The sequence below is a fragment of the Lutra lutra genome, chromosome 2 (genome assembly GCF_902655055.1).
Source record: "Lutra lutra chromosome 2, mLutLut1.2, whole genome shotgun sequence".
NCBI lineage: Eukaryota > Metazoa > Chordata > Mammalia > Carnivora > Mustelidae > Lutra > Lutra lutra.
Genome location: NC_062279.1, coordinates 144,851,663 through 144,869,397, shown reverse-complemented (window position 1 = coordinate 144,869,397; position 17,735 = coordinate 144,851,663). Strand labels below are relative to the sequence as shown.

At 51.3% G+C, this 17,735-nt stretch overlaps 2 protein-coding genes and 1 pseudogene across 2 annotated transcripts; 2 read left to right on the top strand and 1 right to left on the bottom strand.

The window, feature by feature from the left end:
• The first annotated feature begins 2,993 nt into the window (after positions 1–2,993).
• S100P (S100 calcium binding protein P) lies at positions 2,994–5,537 on the top strand. Its single transcript, XM_047718813.1, has 2 exons — positions 2,994–3,246; positions 5,255–5,537. Exons 1-2 carry the CDS (start codon positions 3,109–3,111, stop codon positions 5,402–5,404), a joined length of 288 nt encoding a protein of 95 aa, XP_047574769.1. The 5' UTR covers positions 2,994–3,108; the 3' UTR covers positions 5,405–5,537.
• Positions 5,538–10,938: 5,401 nt separating this feature from the next.
• LOC125093518 (MORF4 family-associated protein 1) lies at positions 10,939–12,211 on the bottom strand. Its single transcript, XM_047718812.1, has 3 exons — positions 11,962–12,211; positions 11,561–11,748; positions 10,939–10,960 (listed from the first exon to the last, which is right to left on the bottom strand). The coding sequence occupies exons 1-3, from the start codon at positions 12,169–12,171 to the stop codon at positions 10,954–10,956; spliced, it is 405 nt and encodes a 134-aa protein (XP_047574768.1). The 5' UTR covers positions 12,172–12,211; the 3' UTR covers positions 10,939–10,953.
• Positions 12,212–15,302: 3,091 nt separating this feature from the next.
• Positions 15,303–16,883, top strand: LOC125094314 (40S ribosomal protein S4, X isoform-like; annotated as a pseudogene).
• The last annotated feature ends 852 nt before the right edge of the window (positions 16,884–17,735 follow it).

Here is a 17,735-nt window from a genome sequence, read left to right as displayed (position 1 = left end):
GTTAGAGTTCGAAGCCGACAGCCAAGAAAAAATTCTTGACACATGTTCAGTGCAAAATGGTTTTATTAAATCAGGAGGACAGGACCGACCCACAGGCAGAACGAACTGCACTGGGGTCATGAGGAGTGGCCCATTATATACTTTCAAGTTGGGAGGGGGTTAGTGAGAGCATACCCATACGTCTCTAAGGAATTTTGGAAGCAAGGCTTCCAGGACTTTGAGGGGGCTAGCTGCTGTTGGGAAAAGGTCATTTAGTAGTCTAAAAAACCTGAGTCATGAGACCCTTCAGATGGGTATCGGTGGGTCAGATGCTTGGGGAATGATTGCCAATTGTATCTTGTGGGGGCAGAGATAAAGCAAGTTTCCAAAGGAATTTTTATAGGTTAAGGTAGACTCACAGGATCCTGGGGCTCTGGCTAAAGGATTGCCTTTTGCCCTAGTAAAGCATTAACATCAGGACAGCTGAGTCCCTAGAGGAATGTCACTCTGCCTGTTTCCAGGACTTGAAGTCAGTGGGCTGTGGGTAGTTTTTCTTTTTCTTTTTTTTTTTTTTTAATTTTATTTATTTATTTAACAGAGAGAGAGAAATCACAATAGGCAGAGAGGCAGGCAGAGAGACAGGGGGTAAGCACGCTCCCTGCTGGGCAGAAAACCCAATGGGAGGACCCTGGGATCATGACCTTAGCCAAAGGCAGAGGCTTAACCCACTGAGCCACCAGGCACCCAGTAGTTTTTCTTTTTAACAGCGGTTTCTGTTAAATGTTTAAGAGTTAAGATCTGGTCTGGGAAGTTAGTTGCCTACCCCCATGTTACCTACATCGAGGTATTAGTGACCTTTAATCAGGCGTTCTCTTCTGTGCTCACTCGACCAGGGATCATCTAACCACTTTTTTTTTTTTTTTTTAAGATTTTATTTATTTGAGAGAGAGAATGAACAAGGGGAGGGAAAGGGAGAAGCAGACTACCCGCTCAGCAGGGAGCCCAACAGGACCAGGGATGCTGCCCTGAGCCACCCAGGCACCCCCACTTTTTTTTAATCCCTACAAAGATCTCCACCAGGAGAGGTCTTTGAGTGGCCTTACTTTGACTTCTGCAACAAGTTTGAAAAGACAATGTTGAGGGGGAAAAACCACACACTCATCACTAAATCTTATGGGGGGCTGGGGGAGCATCTGTGTTTGAGCAAGGAAGGTGACTGTAGGTTTGAGAGTGCCAGCAGGGGTCAGAGCCCTGCAGGTGTTGTGCTGCTCTCTCCCCGCTGCCTGCCCGGCTGCCCCCACAGCTCCCGGGAGGCCCTCCCCTAGAGAGCCCAGGCTAGGCCCCCAGTCGGGGGTCTTTTCCCTGCCAGGTCTTGCCCCAGGAGTCTGGCTGACTCCCCCCTTCATCAGGCTGCTCAGCAATCCTGCCTCATCCTTGGTCCCATCTATCTTCCACCTGCCCAGCCCAGCTGTATCAAGAGTCAGGAAGTCACCTCCCTACCCTTGATGCCTGCCCAAGTTCCTTATCCCCCACTCTGACGAGTGAGCCCTGGGCTTGCCTGTGGCCAGAATCCCCCAACCCTGTCAGCCTCCTCTTAGTAATACCCTCCCACCCTCTGACCCCCACTGGCTCTGCTCCTGGGCCACCCAGGCCGGTTCTGCTGAGTTGCAAGCTGAGCCAGTGGCCCCCGCCCCCGTTGAGACAGTTATGAGCCCTATTGTGACAGCCCTGAACACCCTTCCTTTTCACCAAGTGTCACAACGGGATGTCTTACTTTGGGATGCCCTCTGGGAGGCACCACTGGCTGGCTGGAAACCTAGAGTCTCATCCTAGGAGGGCCTTGTCCAGCGCAGCAGAGTGGACTGACCTTTCCTTGCTCCCAAATGATCCCCTGCAGGAGACGTGGGAAAGGCAGTGTGTCCAAAGCAGAAAGGACTGCCAGGCTGGGGCTGAGCCCGCTGAGTGTAACTGGCTTCCTCTCCCCTCCACCCTGACCTGCAGGCTCTGTGAAGGGCTTCCCTCGGTGCCTGGGCCTGCAGGCATTCTCAGCAACAGCCCCCCCCCCCCAGTCCCATGCCACCCCTGGGGCTACCTCTGGGGACTGAGGGAGGGGCAGCTCTGTGCCCAGGGCATTCTAGCTCAGTCACAGCCTACTACCCGCCCCTGCGGTTCTCGCAGACTGAGTCCTCAACATCCACAATCAGGAAACAAAGAGGAGTCCACTTTCGGGTCTGGAAATCACTGCACCATGGGGCCAGCCTCCAAGGCACAGGGAGAGAGCATGCAGGGGTTTCTGGGGAGCATAGCAGGGTGGGGCGGGGCAGCCCTTCATCTGATCCGCTAGCTGGCAGTGTCTGCCTCCCAGACCCGTCACTGCTGTGTGTTTGGGGAGTGGGACAGAGGTGCACGGCTGTCCTCCACGAAGTGTTCTGCAAAGCGCCACGGAAGCAAAACCCTGCTTAGTCCGACATTTCCCTCGTGCAACCTCCCTCCCGCTGGCCCGCCAGATGTGGCCCGCCCACCAGATGTGGCCGGACAGGACCACTCCACCCATTCCTTAGTCACTCAACAAACATTCGCCAGGCACCCTCTTACCCTGCTGACCCCACCCGTCAAGGGTGTGGGCTGGGGGAGGGCTTCAGACAGGAAGTCGTGCCCGCACAATTTCTGGGGAACTGAGCAGCGCACGGGGGGAGGGGGGGGGCGGCGGTGTGTGTGCGGGGAGGGGCAGGGCTTGCCTTCCGTCCCACCGTCAAGGGTGTGGGCTGGGGGAGGGCTTCAGACAGGAAGCCGTGCCCGCACAATTTCTGGGGAACTGAGCAGCGCACGGGGGCGGGGGGGGGGGGGCCGGGGTGTGTGCGGGGAGGGGCAGGGCTTGCCGTCGGTCCCACCGTCAAGGGTGTGGGCTGGGGGAGGGCTTCAGACAGGAAGCCGTGCCCGCACAATTTCTGGGGAACTGAGCAGCGCACGGGGGTGGGGGGGGGGTGCGGGGAGGGGCAGGGCTTGCCATCCATCCCACCCTCTGAGTCAATACCAGGCTGGGCCTTATAAAGCTCCAAGAAGCTGCCCTGGGAAAGTTTCCTCTGTCGTGCCAGCTCCCAGAAGGAAGGTGGGTCCAAGTCCAGCACCATGACCGAACTGGAGACAGCCATGGGCATGATCATTGACGTCTTTGCCCGCTATGCGGGTGTGGAGGGCAGCAAGCAGAGCCTGACCAAGGGGGAGCTGAAGACGCTCATGGAGAAGGAGCTCCCCGGCTTCCTGCAGGTGAGGGTGCAGAGCCTGGGGCGGGGGCAGGCGGGGAGGGTCAGGGAGGACGGTGGGCTGGCCCGCAGGAGAAAGGAGGGCAGGAGAGGGCCAAGGGGCTGCAGAAGGAGCAGCTGGAAGGCAAGACCACCCGCCCAGGAGCTGATCTGTTGCCCTCCGGGTGGAGGTCTTTAGGAGCAGGGAGCTGGAGTAGCCAGCTCAGTCCCTGACACATGAAGTTAGAGCCACCAGGATTCTTTCTCAGCAGGGGCCCAGTGGCAGAGCTAGGGGTGGGGGGTGGTTTGCAAACCTGAACCTGAGCAGTAGGGATGGTGGGGCTGGGTTTGCTGGTCCCTCACCGCTGCACCCCTCTGAGGTGGCTGGCCATGAACACCCCTGCCCTCCTGTCTGCTTGGCTGTGTCCTCCCAGCATCCCCCGAGTGGTGTTAGCGGGGCTGACAGGGGTACAGATGGGAGGAGGTCCCACCTGGCACTTATCTGCCTGGAGCCCCTGGACCTGGATCTGCCCAAGGGAGACCTCCTCAGGGACCTCAAAACAGGGGGCTCCCCTCTCGGTCCTCCTTTCCCCATTATGCTCCTCTCGGTTCTTGACCCTCTGGCTGCCTCTTCTGGCTCCGTCCTCTTCCCGTTCCCTCCTCCTACCCCTTTCCTTCCTCCACTTTCCCTCCCCTCTCTCCTCTCCTCCCCTTCCTCCCCTCTTCCCCCTCCCTTCCACTCTCCCCCTCCTCCTTCCTTCTTCCTCCTTCCCTCTACTCTCCTCCTCCCTCCCTCCTCCTCTCTTTTCCTTCCCTTCCTCTCTCCCCCTTTTCCCTCCTCTTTTTCTTCCTCTTCTCTCCTCTACCCCGCCCTCCCCTTCTCCCCCTCCTTTCCTCTCTCCCTCCCTTCCTCCAGGTCCTCACCCTTGCCCCACTCCTTCCCTCTTTCCCGCCCCCTCTCTTCCCTTCCCTTTCCTTACTGTCCTTCTCTTCTCTTCAATTACAGCTCCCCTTCTTCTCCACTCCTCCCCTTCCCCTCTTGCCTCCTCCCTGGCCCCACCAAACCCCACCTCCTGCCCTCTAATGGATCTACCCTGAGCTGATTCTTAAAAATGGAAGCCTAAGATTTTTAGCCTTCAAACACACTGAGCACTTCAGTATATAAAGGTAGTGAGGGTATAGATCTTTAAATGAAGTTCATTTGTTTTTGTCTCTTATAAATGTGTTTGTGGTAGAAAATGTAAAAATACAGAAACGTGAAGGCAAGAAATCCCCTCCCCCAGCACACTCTCCCTCTCCCTTTCTGCCTTTTCCCCAGTCAAAAGCTCAAAGCTAATGTGTATGAAATTCTAAATATGCAATTTAATTTCCTTTTGAACTTAATATCACCGCAAAGTCTCAAACCTGGATGCTCACTGAACGCCCCTGCCCCGGTTAGGAATCGGGCATGGTGCAGATGTTCTGATAACAAGCCAAGTTTGAGTCTAACCCATGGAGATTTTGAACCCAAAAGCTGGGGGTTGCTGGAGGGGCAGAGGCAGGTGGCCCGGGAACACAATTTGAGAACCGGTGGCTAAGCCTGGGATCCTCAGCAAGGTGCTTGTAAAAGCTAGGGCTCAGGGCCATAGGCCCCCAGGCCTCCCCTGCCCACCCCTCCTCCCCACCTCTCACCCCAGCTTGGATTTCCCCATTCTGAGGATCAGAGGCTTGTGGCCGGGACAGGTGTGCAGGGCATGGCCCATACGTGATCGCCTAAAGTGACCCCGCCAGGCTGGCAGCACATCCTGGGGGTGGTCCCCCTTCTAAAGCATCTTAAACAGTCCAAAGACTCCCCCTTCCAAACTTGCCAGTAAGACAAACGCTGCCTCTGAGCTGCACCACACAATTCCGATTGGCCCTAAACCCAACCCTGGCTCCTGGCCTCCTGGAGCCCAGTGACACAACCTGTCAGTGTCCCCCCACCCTTCCCCCGCCCCCCGACCAGGCAGCAGTGCATGGGCCTCTCACCCACTGACCCCGGCCTCTGTCTCTAGACTAAAAGGGACAGGGACGCCGTTGACAAACTGCTCAAAGACCTGGACGCCAACGGGGATGCCGAGGTGAACTTCAGCGAGTTCATCGTGTTTGTGGCCACACTCACGGCTGCCTGCCACAAGTACTTCGAGCAAGCTGGGCGCCCCTGACGTCCTGCAAGCCCAGAACCCCAGCGGCCCTGGAGGGGGAGGGGGTGGGCAGGGAGCAGCCCCTGGCTTCCAGAACCCTGTGCTCCACAGCCTCCAGCTGCCCCTGTGATCAGTAAAATGTTTGTGAAATGTTCCTGGTCTGGTGGACATGGATTACTTCTTGACCCCCTCAGTGCCCCCACCCCAGCACGGTGAGTTCCCTGATTTGTTACTTCCTGCTCCTGCCCAGTACGGAGCTGGAGAAGGAAAGGACTCGGATCAGTTGATCAGGTGGACCACCTCCTTACTGCCCCGTGCCAGTGGGGCCCTGTCCCTGCTTTTGTGGGTGGCTCAGCACTGAGGGAGCATCATGCCGCCCTGGACCACGGAGGTCCACGGGCCACGCATCCCTCCACCCAGGCCGCCAGAGAGCCACTGATCAGACACCAGCACCTCCAAGTCCAAACAAGTCACATTCTTAAATGCATGGGGGTTTTTGTTTCTTCGAGTTTTTGGCGGGGGGGGGGGGGGGGGGGGGGTTGGCCACAAAGGCTATAAAACACAGTAACACACGTACAGAAGAAATGAATGACACAAGGGGCAGCTGGGTGGCTCAGTCAGTTGAGTCTGACCTCAGCTCAGCTTATGATCTCAGGGAGCTCTGCTCTCATCAGGGAGTCTGCCTGTCCCTCTGCCTCTGCCCATCCCCCCACTCATGCTCCTCGCTTTTAAAGATTGTATTGATTTGTCAGAGAGAGAGAGAGCACAAGCAGGGGGAGCGGCAGACAAGGGAAGAAGCAGACTCCGCACTGAGCAGGGAGCCTGATGTGGGACTCAATCCCAGGACCCTGGAATCATCACCATGGCTGGAGGCAGATGCTTAACCCACTGAGCCACCCAGGCATCCCAGTAAAATGAATTTTCAAAATGGTTCTCAGCAGGGACCTGACATAGCCCCACCCACTGCTGACTGGGAAGGAGCAGGAGAGACATGAAGCCACAGCAGGGGGGTCAGTTAGGAGAGCGCTGCACCAGCGGCCTAGGGCAGTGGGAGGGGGTCTATGAATCCAGGGTACGCTCTTATCAGAGCCTCAGTGACAGCACAAGGAAGGAGGAAGGGGTTGCTGAGAAAGAGGGATGAATCAAGAAGCACACTAAAGTTTCTGCCTTAGAAACTTCGGTTTGAGTTATGTGCACTGGTAAGCAGACACAACTACTTTTTTTTTTTAAGATTTATTTATTTTTGAGAGACAAGGAAAGGGAGAGAATCAAAAGCAGACCCTGACATGAGGCTCAATCTCATGACCTGAGCCGAGACCAAGTGTCTGACGCTAACCAACCTAGCCACCCAGGTGCCCCACAATTAAATGTAATGTATGTATAGAACTGATGCTCATTCAGTGAGTATTAAGCACCAGCCACATGGCAGCCAAGCATTCATCTCTGTGCTGGGAATGTAGCAGTAAACAAAATTCCTGACATTCCAAGCGGAGAGGTCAGACAATACACCAATTAATTATCACATGTCAGGTAGTGAGAAGCAAAATAAAGGAGCAGAGAGTAGCAGGGACAGCAGTGCTGTCTGAAAGATGAAGCATAAGCGGGCCTCTCTGGCATGGAAGCCGACACTGGGAAAGGCGGCTCAGTGAGCTATGTGGGTATGGGACACTCACCTGTTCTCAGAAGAAACAAAAGTATCGTTCTGTATCATATTGCAACAAAACACTAGTGAAGAGGCAGGCTCACAAGCCAGCTGACGCAAGTGGCCACTGGAGAACTTCCCAGGCCTTCTGGAAGAGAACACAGAATCTCAGAATTCACGGCAAGGGGAGTCTGGGCACCACTGGCTCATCCGTGACAAATGATTTCGCAGCTGCTGACAGGTGATTCAAATTTTCTAGCTGATCTGGAAGTGGGTTCAGTTCCACAGATCCAGAATCCGACTAGGGGCAAATGGATGAGTTAAAGCAGGAAATGCACACAAGGCCTGTAGGCCTCTCCATCACACTGCGTCACAAACACGAGGGAAGACGCTCAGCTTGTCGCCACAGTGCTCTGCCTTAGAGCCAGGGGTCCAAAGGATTCAGACTTTAAGGCTCTGACCACAAAGGAGGCCTAGCATCGAGCCCTAAGACAATGAAGAGATGAAATGCACCCTAATGGAGGAGTATAATCTGTGGTCAGTTAATAAAAGGGAAAATCTATGTGCGCGCATGCGCACACACACACACACACACAAGTATGGCAAGTTTTACACCAACACATTTGTTTTTAAATCACTGAAGCAACTTACAACTAAGTTTTCTTTTTTTTTTTTTTAAAGATTTTATTTATTTATTTGACAGACAGAGATCACAAGTAGGCAGAACAGCAGGCAGAGAGAGAGAGAGGAGGAAGCAGGCTCCCCGCTGAGCAGAGAGCCTGATGTGGGGCTCGATCCCAGGACCCTGGGACCATGACCTGAGCTGAAGCAGAGGCTTAACCCACTGAGCCACCCAAGAGCCCACAACTAAGTCTTCTGATCAAGGTCCATGATATCTCAAAGAGGGGTGATCCTTCAGCCAGCTCCCTGAATTAAGAGAATGTGGAGCAAGTGACCTGTGGTGTACATCAAAAGGAATGAGAAATAACTCTTGCAGGCTATATGCCCCAAGACTTTGGGGGGACCTGTTAGCACAGTTTAACCTAGCCGCCTTGACTGACACAGATAGACACTGACTCTAGGCCCCAGGAAAGCCTAGTGGGTCCTCCCTACTCCCCCGCTCCAGGTCAGGCTCTCAACTCCCATGTGCACCAGCCCCCATATTCTCGCCTTCACCCAAGTCCCATCAACACACAGACTGCAGGCAGTGAGTAAGCCTCCCACGCTACACACATGACCCCCAACACTCCCCTGCTCCTGGGTCTCAAGGGCTCCCGGCACTATTTCTGTGCCTGCTCCAGACCTCAGAAGGCCAGGAGCGTGGACAAGGATTCCATGGACAGAAACAGTTTCTGTAAAGGACTCTGTGCCCAGGTACTCTATGATAAAGTACACAGTCATCCAAGACATGTATCTTAGCCTCTCTCCATGAACACATGCTTGCTCCAATCAAATCATGTGTAGCAGTTCTGGAAATCACACCCTGCCTGTCCTATGGCTTTGAGCATCCATCAGCACAGTCCAATGCAGATGAATTAACTCCCTGAGGAAGCCTCTCTCCTCGGCCCACCTCTCTCACCTGGCTCCCCCAGTGTCCTCCAGAGTCTCCCCAGGGCTGCAGCTCCCGTGGTTCCGAGCTCCAGGGTCCCCCACTGGGTTCTGCTCTCAGAGGTTGTACTCCACACTCAGGGCAAGTCGTTTGCTCTAAAGAGCTTTCCAGTCTCCTCCATGAGTGCTCAGTCCCTCCTCATGCTCCCACAGGATACTCAAGCATACGGTAGTGCAATTACTCGTCCCAGCTCTTCCCTATCCGGGACTTGCCTTCACATTCCTGGTGCCTCAGGTAGGACAGAAAGCATGTTCTATTCCCACTGATTGAGAGACTAAACATACTGCAGCTGCTGAGAAGCAAGGCCAGAGACGAGATGATGGCCTGAAGTTCATCTCTGTTAAAAGCTGAGAGTTCTGTCAACCTGTCCCCACACCACCTGCTGTAAGCAATTCTCCCTCCCAGTTCCAGGCTCACGAGAACCCCAACCTTCAAGTAGCTCGGTCCCGCTTGCTGGTGGCAGCGCTGAAAGAAGAGTGTCCATTTCAAAAGAAATGGATTAACACACACACTGGCTTTGGTCTTCTGAACAACATCTTTATTTGAAAAAAGATTTTCTATAGATCTTTGTTTTTCAAGGCAAATGAACACTTATTGATCACATGTCTGACTTTGAACTCAAATCATGGTCAGGTCTACCTTGATAGACTAGAAGGGACTTTATGGGCCCCGATAACACCTTTTCCTTCCTCCAGTGTCCCCAGGCTCCTTGGAGACTCTCTTTGATGTGATCCTCTAAAAACCTTGTAACATGTGAGGTCATTCTGACAGCGAAGCGTCCTCCATCATTCTCTACCCAAACTTCTTTGTCATTTGGGGCCAGCAAGGTTGTCTAAATAAACCCACTTGATAGGTGCCACCGCAGACACCAGACACTATGTCACAAGACCCAGATCCCCACGTGTGTCTCATAGGAATCAAAGTTCCAGAATGCACACCCAACCATCTTCCATCTCCAACTGCCTTCTAGTTCTTCCCAGAGCTTCCCAAAGCAGTCTCACCCCTACACTGGTCACTAGCTTTAACCAAGCAGTGCCTTCCATGCATCTCCACAGAGAGAAGATTCTGGCACCAAGTCTACGCACCCTCCGAAGGTCCAGAGATCAGGTCACAGAGGTTAACAGCAAAACACAAGGCCACACCCAACATTCCAAACACAGTGAAGGAATAGGAATAAACGTGAGCACTGAAACAACTCTTCACTAAGCCCCGTTCCCCTTACAGTGTCACCAGCCAAAGCCAGACCCAGTTAATTCAGATGAACGGATGAACACCAGAGGTCTTATCTTCCCGGGGCACAGCTGGACTGGCCAGGAAACACGAAGACCCAGGCCCAAGACCCAGGAATACTTGCTGATCATTCAAAGGAACACAAAGGATCCAAGCCCGTTAACTTACGCCCAGACAAGTAGCTCGTTTAGGCGTATACAAGCCACTGATCAACACTATCCTAACCACAGAATCACCAGATGTACCTAATGAAATCTCTAACAAAAGAAAGACATTTTGGGGACGCCTGGGTGGCTCAGTCAGTTAGGCATCTGCCTTTGGCTCAGGTCATGACCCCAGGGTCCTAGGATTGACCCCGCATCGGGCTCCTTGTAGTGTGGGGAGCCTGTTCTCCCTCTGCCTGTGGCTCCCGGTACTTGTGCACTCTGTCTCTCTGACAAATAAAATCTTAAAAAAAAAAAAAAAAAGACATTTTTCAAATTCTAAGTCTCTCAAAATTGAACAGACAGACCTCTGTGGGACCAGAATAACTAAGTAAGCCTGTGAACACAACTGCACCTCCAAACCATCAACAGCATTCACCTGCTGAGACACCCCCTGACCAAATTCTGCGCTTAAAAACCCTCACCTGGGGGCGCCTGGGTGGCTCAGTGGTTAGGCCACTGCCTTCGGCTCAGGTCATGGTCCCAGGGTCCTGGGATCGAGCCCAGCAACGGGTTCTCTGCTCAGCAAGCAGCCCGCTTCCTCCTCTCTCTCTGCCTGCCTCTCTGCCTAGTTGTGATCTCTGTCTGTCAGATAAATAAATAAAATCTTTAAAAAAAAAAAAAACAAACCCTCACCTGTAAGTCATCGGGCAGTTTGGGACTTGAAGCCTTAGCTCTAGCCTACCTTTCCTCACTGCAAAATCTCCATGTCAGTCTTTTACTGGCTGGCTGTGCATCCGAGGGAAGAATTCTCTTTTGGCTCGCTTACACAACCACTGACCCTGAGGGAGACTGTCGCATGCAGATAAGAAACATACAAAAACAGAATAAACAAGCTACTTCAGCTTTCTCGTGGTGTCAGCCCAGGTGACCTGCATCCATCAACTCAGAACCTAAAGCAGAACTGGAAGAAATTCACCATCAAAACACTGAGTCTCAAATTTCTGCATCCTGGTTTAAAATTTAAAAAAAAAAAAAAAAAAAACCATCCACAAGAATGCCACTTCTTTCAGACAGAGTCCTCTGACACTGCCTCCTCCTAGAAGAACCTGGAAATTTCTAGTCCAGGCCTAAAGCTTCACACTTCTCTGTTTCTTTCCCGTGTTCTCACCCACCCCTATTTTGCTCAATGGCCAAGCTTTCTTCCCATCCCCGGCCACCACCCTCCTCAGTGCCCGGGAGGCTCTACCTCCAGCAACTGTCCCTCCAGAGGTGACTTTTCAGTTTCACAAAGACAAACCCCAAGTTATTCTAATTTTTCTCTAATTACCAGCGGAGTCAGGAAGAACCACAAAAATCACTATCTGCTCTAGCACCTGTCCCAGCTAGTAGCAAGGACCCATTCTCCTCTCAACCTCAACTTTGCTCCCCCTGCCCAATTTCGGATGCAGTGAAACTGAGGCTTCACCTTCACTGCTGCAGCAGCACGACCACCCAGGACGCTACTGAATCTGGCTGCGGCATGGCCAGGCCCCGCAGCCGCCCCGCCTCACCGCCCGCGCTTCTCTCTATCCGACTCGCTTCTCTCTATCCGCCGCACCAGCTCCACCAGCATCTCTGCCATCTTCGCGATCTCCTTGGCCTTCTCCTCGGCCTTCTCGCACCTCTTGGCCGCCCTGCCGTCCACGCCGTCGCCGGGGTTCTGCAGATGGTTGAGGGCGCTCTCCTCCGAGGCCTCCACCTGAGTTTTTTTAACTTTTTTTTTTTTTAAGATTTTATTTATTTATTTGTCAGAGTGAGCACAGGCAGACAGAGTGGCAGGCAGAGGCAGACGGAGAAGCAGGCTCCCGCTGAGCGAGGAGCCCGATGTGGGACTCGATCCCAGGACGCTGGGATCATGACCTGAGCCGAAGGCAGCCGCTTAACCAACTGGGCCACCCAGGCGTCCCTCCACCTGCGTTTTGATCTGGATGAGCATATTGTCCATCTCCCACAGCTTGCTCCTGTTCCGCAGGTAGGCTCTCCCGTGCTCCCGCGTGAGGGCCGCGATGTCCTCGCGCATCTCGTTGATGACGGGCAGCAGGAACTGCTCGAAGTCCTCCTCCGGCTCCAGCACTTCCACCTCCTCGGGCTCCGCCAGCTCGACGATGTCCAAGGGCCGCATGGGTCCTGCCACTTCTTCATGCCCGCGCCCCTGGGGACGGCTAAACCGTTCCTGCGGCCGTCCGCGCGTCAACAGTGCTCCGGAACTATCTACGCCTCAGAGCCGCTCCGGGAAAGAACCCGGAGCCGATCCCGTACCTACGCCTGGCCAACAAGCGGTACTCGCGGCCGACGCCGGGGGTGGGTGTGTTTGCGGCACTTTCACGACGTGGCCTGGCCCCCTTACGGCCGTGACTGGGACCGACCCGTGGCGGGCGCGCGCACACTGATGGGCCTCTGTCGCGGGCGCGCGCACGCCCACTGCCCCCAGCTTCCGTCCCCGCCCCGCCCCCAGTCAGCCTTTGGGATTCCCCCGGGTACCTCGCTTACCTCTTCTGTGCGGGCATCCCAGGCTTTTACTTCCACTTTGTTTTTTTTTTTTTTTAAGTGAAAGCAATTTTCCCTCCCTAGTGTTTAAATCAGACAGGCTGATGTCCAGCCTGATATCCAGCCACGCACTATTCTAAGTGCTTAGTTTAATTCACTTAACCTCACAGCAAAGCTGATAGATGAAAAACTGGCTAAAAACCTCTCTTATGGCGGCGCCCGGGTGGCTCAGGTCATGGTCTAAGGGTCCTGAGATGCAGCCCGCATTGGGCTCTCTGCTCAGTGGGGAACCTGCTTCCCCCTCTCTCTGCCTGCCTCTCTGCCTACTTGTGATTTCTCTCTCTGTCTGTAAAATAAATAAATAAAAATCCTAAAAGCAGCAACAACAAAACACAAGCTTATGGTCAGAATTTGAACCTGAGCCATTTGGGTCTACTCTTTTCTTTTTTTTTAAGATTTTATTCATTTATTTGACAGAGATCACAAGTAGGCAGAGAGGCAGGCGGTGTGGGGGGGTGGGGGTGGGCGGGAAGCAGGCTCCCCGCCGAGGAGAGAGCCCGATGCAGGGTCGGATGCGGACCCATCCCAGGACCTGGAGATCCTGACTCCAGCCAAAGGCAGAGGCCCAACCCACTGAGCCATGCAGGCGCCCCTACAGTTGCTCATCTTATGAGCACATATGCTTCCTCTTCTGGGACAGGGCCCTTAAGTAAAAAACCCAGGATTCTTCTTCTTTTTTTTTTTTTTTTTAATTTTTTTTTTATAAACATACAATGTATTATTAGCCCCAGAGTACAGGTCTCCCTCCCTTCCTGCCCCCAAACCCCCAACGTTGCATCTCCACTTCCTCATATCAGAGAGATCATATGATAGTTGTCTTTCTCCAATTGACTTATTTGGCTAAGCATAATACCCTCTAGTTCCATCCATGTCATCATAAATGGCAAGAGTTCATTTCTTTTGATGGCTGCATAGTATTCCATTGTGTGTATGTGTATATATATATATATATATATATATACCACATCTTCTTTATCCATTCATCTGTTGATGGACATCTAGGATCTTTCCATAGTTTGGCTATTGTGGACATTGCTGCTATAAACATTCGGGTGCACATGCCCCTCTGGATCACTACGTTTGTATATTTAGGGTAAATACCCAGTAGTGCAATTGCTGGGTCATAAGGTAGCTCTATTTTCAACTTTTTGAGGAACCTCCATGCTGTTTTCCAGAGTGGTTGCACCAGCATGCATTCCCACCAACAGTGTAGGAGGGTTCCCCTTTCTCTGCATCCTCGCCAGCATCTGTCATTTCCTGACTTGTTAATTTTAGCCATTCTGACTGGTGTGAGGTGATATCTCATTGTGGTTTTGATTTGTATTTCCCTGATGCCGAGTGATGTGGAGCACTTTTTCATGTGTCTGTTGGCCATCTGGATGTCTTCTTTGCAGAAATGTCTCTTCATGTCTTCTGCCCATTTCTTGATTGGATTATTTGTTCTTTGGGTGTTGATTTGATAAGCTCTTTATAGATTTTGGATACTAGCCCTTTATCTGATATATCGTTTGCAAATATCTTCTCCCATTCTGTCAGTTGTCTTTTGGTTTTGTTAACTGTTTCCTTTGCTGTGCAAAAGCTTTTGATCTTGATGAAGTCCCAAAAGTTCATTTTTGCCCTCACTTCTCTTGCCAAAAACCCAGGATTCTAACTGCTCTTTTCTCACCCCTTGCTCCCAGCTTTTTGTCCTGGGCGGATTTTTCTCCCACTGCCTTGGATTGTTCTGGTCAGTAGGTTTTTGTTCTCTGTTTGAGGTAGGGTAACTGAAGGGACTCCATTTTAGAAAGGTCCTGTCTCTGTTGTTTCTGTTTAGGCCACAAGTACTTATGTTCTTTATTCTGCATCCAGTTAAACCAAACAAGCTATGTTCCCACTTCAAAGGGAAACAAGAGAGTTAATCATTCTCTGAGGTTTTTAAAAAAGAATTTATTTATTTGCTTGACACAAAGAGACACAAAGAGAGAGGGAGCACAAGTAGGGGAAGCGGGAGAGGGAGAAGCAGGCTTCCTGCCGAGCAGGGAGCCCGATGTCTGGACTGATCCCAGGACCCTGGAATCATGACCTGAGCTGAAGGCAGAAACTTAACAACTGAGCCACCCAGGCACCCTATTCTCTGAATTTTTGTCCTAGGCCCCCAAACACCTGATAACATCTAAGAAGAGCTAGATCCCAAACATGTTCCCAGGACATTAACTTTGAACAAGACTTGGCAGACGCTGGCATCAGTAACCCATACCTTCAATGATTTATAGAATAACACCTATTACTGACCTGCCACTCACCTTTGATCGGACCCTACTCTGGATTCCTGAAGGAATAGTTGCCCTAGATCCCTTTCCAATATGAACCCCTAGACCCAAGCCAGGAAGAGACTCCTTTCTGAGTCTCCCAGTCTGTCTGCTAAATTCTGTTTCTCACACTATTTAATAAACTGTTTTTACTTTCTCTGGCCTGTGTTTGATTTCTGTCCCATGCAAAGTTGGTCCTGCAGGGACCCCGAACCCCCTCTGGGTTCTTGGACCCAACCTGCCTGCATCATCTTCACCAGACTGTGAGCAACCCAAGATAAAGGGCCACTTCTGATTCGGCTCTGTCCTCAGCCCCTCCTGGCAGCCTGGACACAAGTAGGGCCTTAGGGAATGTTTTAGAGATAAGGCCTCCTTTCATAAAATATAAGCGCTTCTGTCTGTTGGAGGCTCCTTGACAGTGCGTCCTGGTCTCTGTCCTTAACACCTATAGGACCTGAAAAACAGCAGGGGACCAGTAAAATTCAGCTTTAACATTCATTTAACAAAAAATGTTTGAGCACCGAGAGTATGCCATTGTGGAGTGGGTGGAGTCTCTTTGCAGGCTTGTTCAGTGAGTGTTCCACTAGCTGAACTTTGGAGGGATTCTGCTTACAATAGTGCCACAGATTAGAGCTTCAGTATTCCAGTCTTTAAGTAAAAACCGGTGATCCCAGCCTGAATATCCATCGATTGGGAAGATGTGTAAGTGAGGTGATGTGCAGGAAAGTGATTTGCAAATACCAAAGCACCAGCAGATATAAGTGGTGATAGTGTTATAGTTATTATGACAGTGAATGGAGGTTGTTTGTGCTAAAGGTTTTGAAGTCAGAAACATCCTGTATTAGGTGCTCCTAGTCCCTCCAGTTACTTGTTCTGTGGCCATGGACAAGCTGGCTAACTCGAACACATATCTCTGAGGTCAGTTTCCACGTGCTGCTCTAAACTGGGCATTGGACATATGATCTGTAATGATCATCTCACGATCTTTATAGTCCCATAATAATTACGTGATATGGTTTGCCCAAGATTTTGTATCTTGCTCGTCTCCTGCCTAGTGCAGCCACAGCTCATGGTCCCAAGGCTATCTGAAGCAGGTAGTATTGGATGCTGGATAAACTGACCAGTGTGTTTGCTCCTCACCTGTCTACTGGTCCCATAAGCTGAGAGAATGCCCGCCTCTTAATCATTTTCCTAAGGAACAGACTTAAGTATGCCCTAATAGGAGATGAAGTAAAGATCTGTATGCAGCATTTTATTAAGAATGATGGCAATATCCAAGCTGATATGACGTATCCTACTGGTTTTATGGGTGTCATCAGCAGTGGCAAGACTGGGGGAGAATTTCCATCTGATGTATGACACCAAGGGTCGCTTTGCTGTTCATTGGATTACACCTGAGAAGGTCAAGTGTAAGTTGTGCAAAGTGAGGAAGATCTTTGTGGGGACAAAAGGAATCCCTCATCTGGTGACTCATGATGCTTGCTCATCCACTGTCCTGAGCCCTTCATCAGGGTGAATGACACCATTCAGATTGATTTGGGAGACTGGAGAGATTACTGATTTCATCAAGTGCAACACTGGCTATCTGTGTAGGGTGACCAGAGTGCTAACCTGGGAAGAACTGGTGTGATCACCAACAGAGAGAGACACCCTGGTCTTCTGATACTGTTCACGTGAAAGATGCCAATGGCAACTGATTTGCCACTCAACTCTCTTAACATTTTTTTACTGGCAAAGGGAACAAACCACGGATTTCTCTTCCCCAGGGAAAGGGTATCCACCTCACCATTGCTGAAGAAAGAGACGAGACTGGCGACCAAACAGAGCAGTGGGTAAAATGGTCCCTAGGTGACTTGATTGGAAGACTATAGTTAATTAAAGATCATACAGCGCACACACACACAAAATGATTTGTATCTTGTATCCTGAGTGTCCCCTTTCACTCTCCAAACATTCCTGGTTTGATGAATTAGAATTTATTAAAGGGATATAGATAACAAAGGATTCACATTCAAACTGTATTGAGAATGTCTATAGGTCAATAAGGAAAAGACAAATAACTCAATTTAAAAACCGGCAAGATGGGACACCTGGGTGGCTCAGTCAGTTAAGTGTCTGCATTTGGCTGGAATCGAGTCCCACATCGCGCTCCCTGCTCAGCGAGGAACCAGCTTCTCTCTTGGCCTGCTGCTCCCCCTGGTTGTGATCTGACAAGTAAATAAATAAAATCTTTAAAAAAATAAAAATAAAAATGGGGCTCCTGGGTGGCTCAGTGGGTTAAGCCTCTGCCTGCGACTCCACGGTCATGATCTCAGGGTCCTGGGATGGAGCCCTGCATCCGGCTCCCTGCTCAGCAGGAGCCTGCTTCCTCCTCTCTCTCTCTCTGTCTGCCTCTCTGCCTACTTGTGATCTCTGTCTGTCAAATAAATAAATAAAATCTTTTTAAAAAATAAAAAATAAAAATGGGCAAGACTTGAGCCAGCACTTCAGAAGAGGGAATATCCACATGGCCAATAAATATACAAAAGGGTGCTAAAGTTCACTATTCAACAGGAAATGCCAATTAAAACCACGCTGAGATAGCATTCACTATACACCCACTAGAATGGCTAAAAATGAAAATGTTGACAATACCAAGTGTTTGGGGGAAAGTGGAAAGAAGATGAGAACGTTCAGAGTCATCAAGAAGAGCAAGGTTCTGGAGAACTCCTGTTTATTTCTCTCTTTGATTTTGGTTTGAGCAGCAAGAAGAAACTAGGGACAGTGGGAAGCTCTTCATGGGTCCTTGACATGTCCTATATCTTGATCTGGATGGAGGTTACCTGATTGTGTGACCATGCGAAAGATACAG

Coding starts and splice junctions, on each gene's coding strand:
- S100P (XM_047718813.1), top strand. CDS start 3,109: ATGACCGAACTGGAGACAGCCATGGGCATGATCATTGACGTCTTTGCC. Junction 3,247..5,254: donor AGCTCCCCGGCTTCCTGCAG/GTGAGGGTGCAG, acceptor CTCTGTCTCTAG/ACTAAAAGGGACAGGGACGC.
- LOC125093518 (XM_047718812.1), bottom strand. CDS start 12,171: ATGCGGCCCTTGGACATCGTCGAGCTGGCGGAGCCCGAGGAGGTGGAA. Junction 11,749..11,961: donor TCATCCAGATCAAAACGCAG/GTGGAGGGACGC, acceptor AAAAAAACTCAG/GTGGAGGCCTCGGAGGAGAG.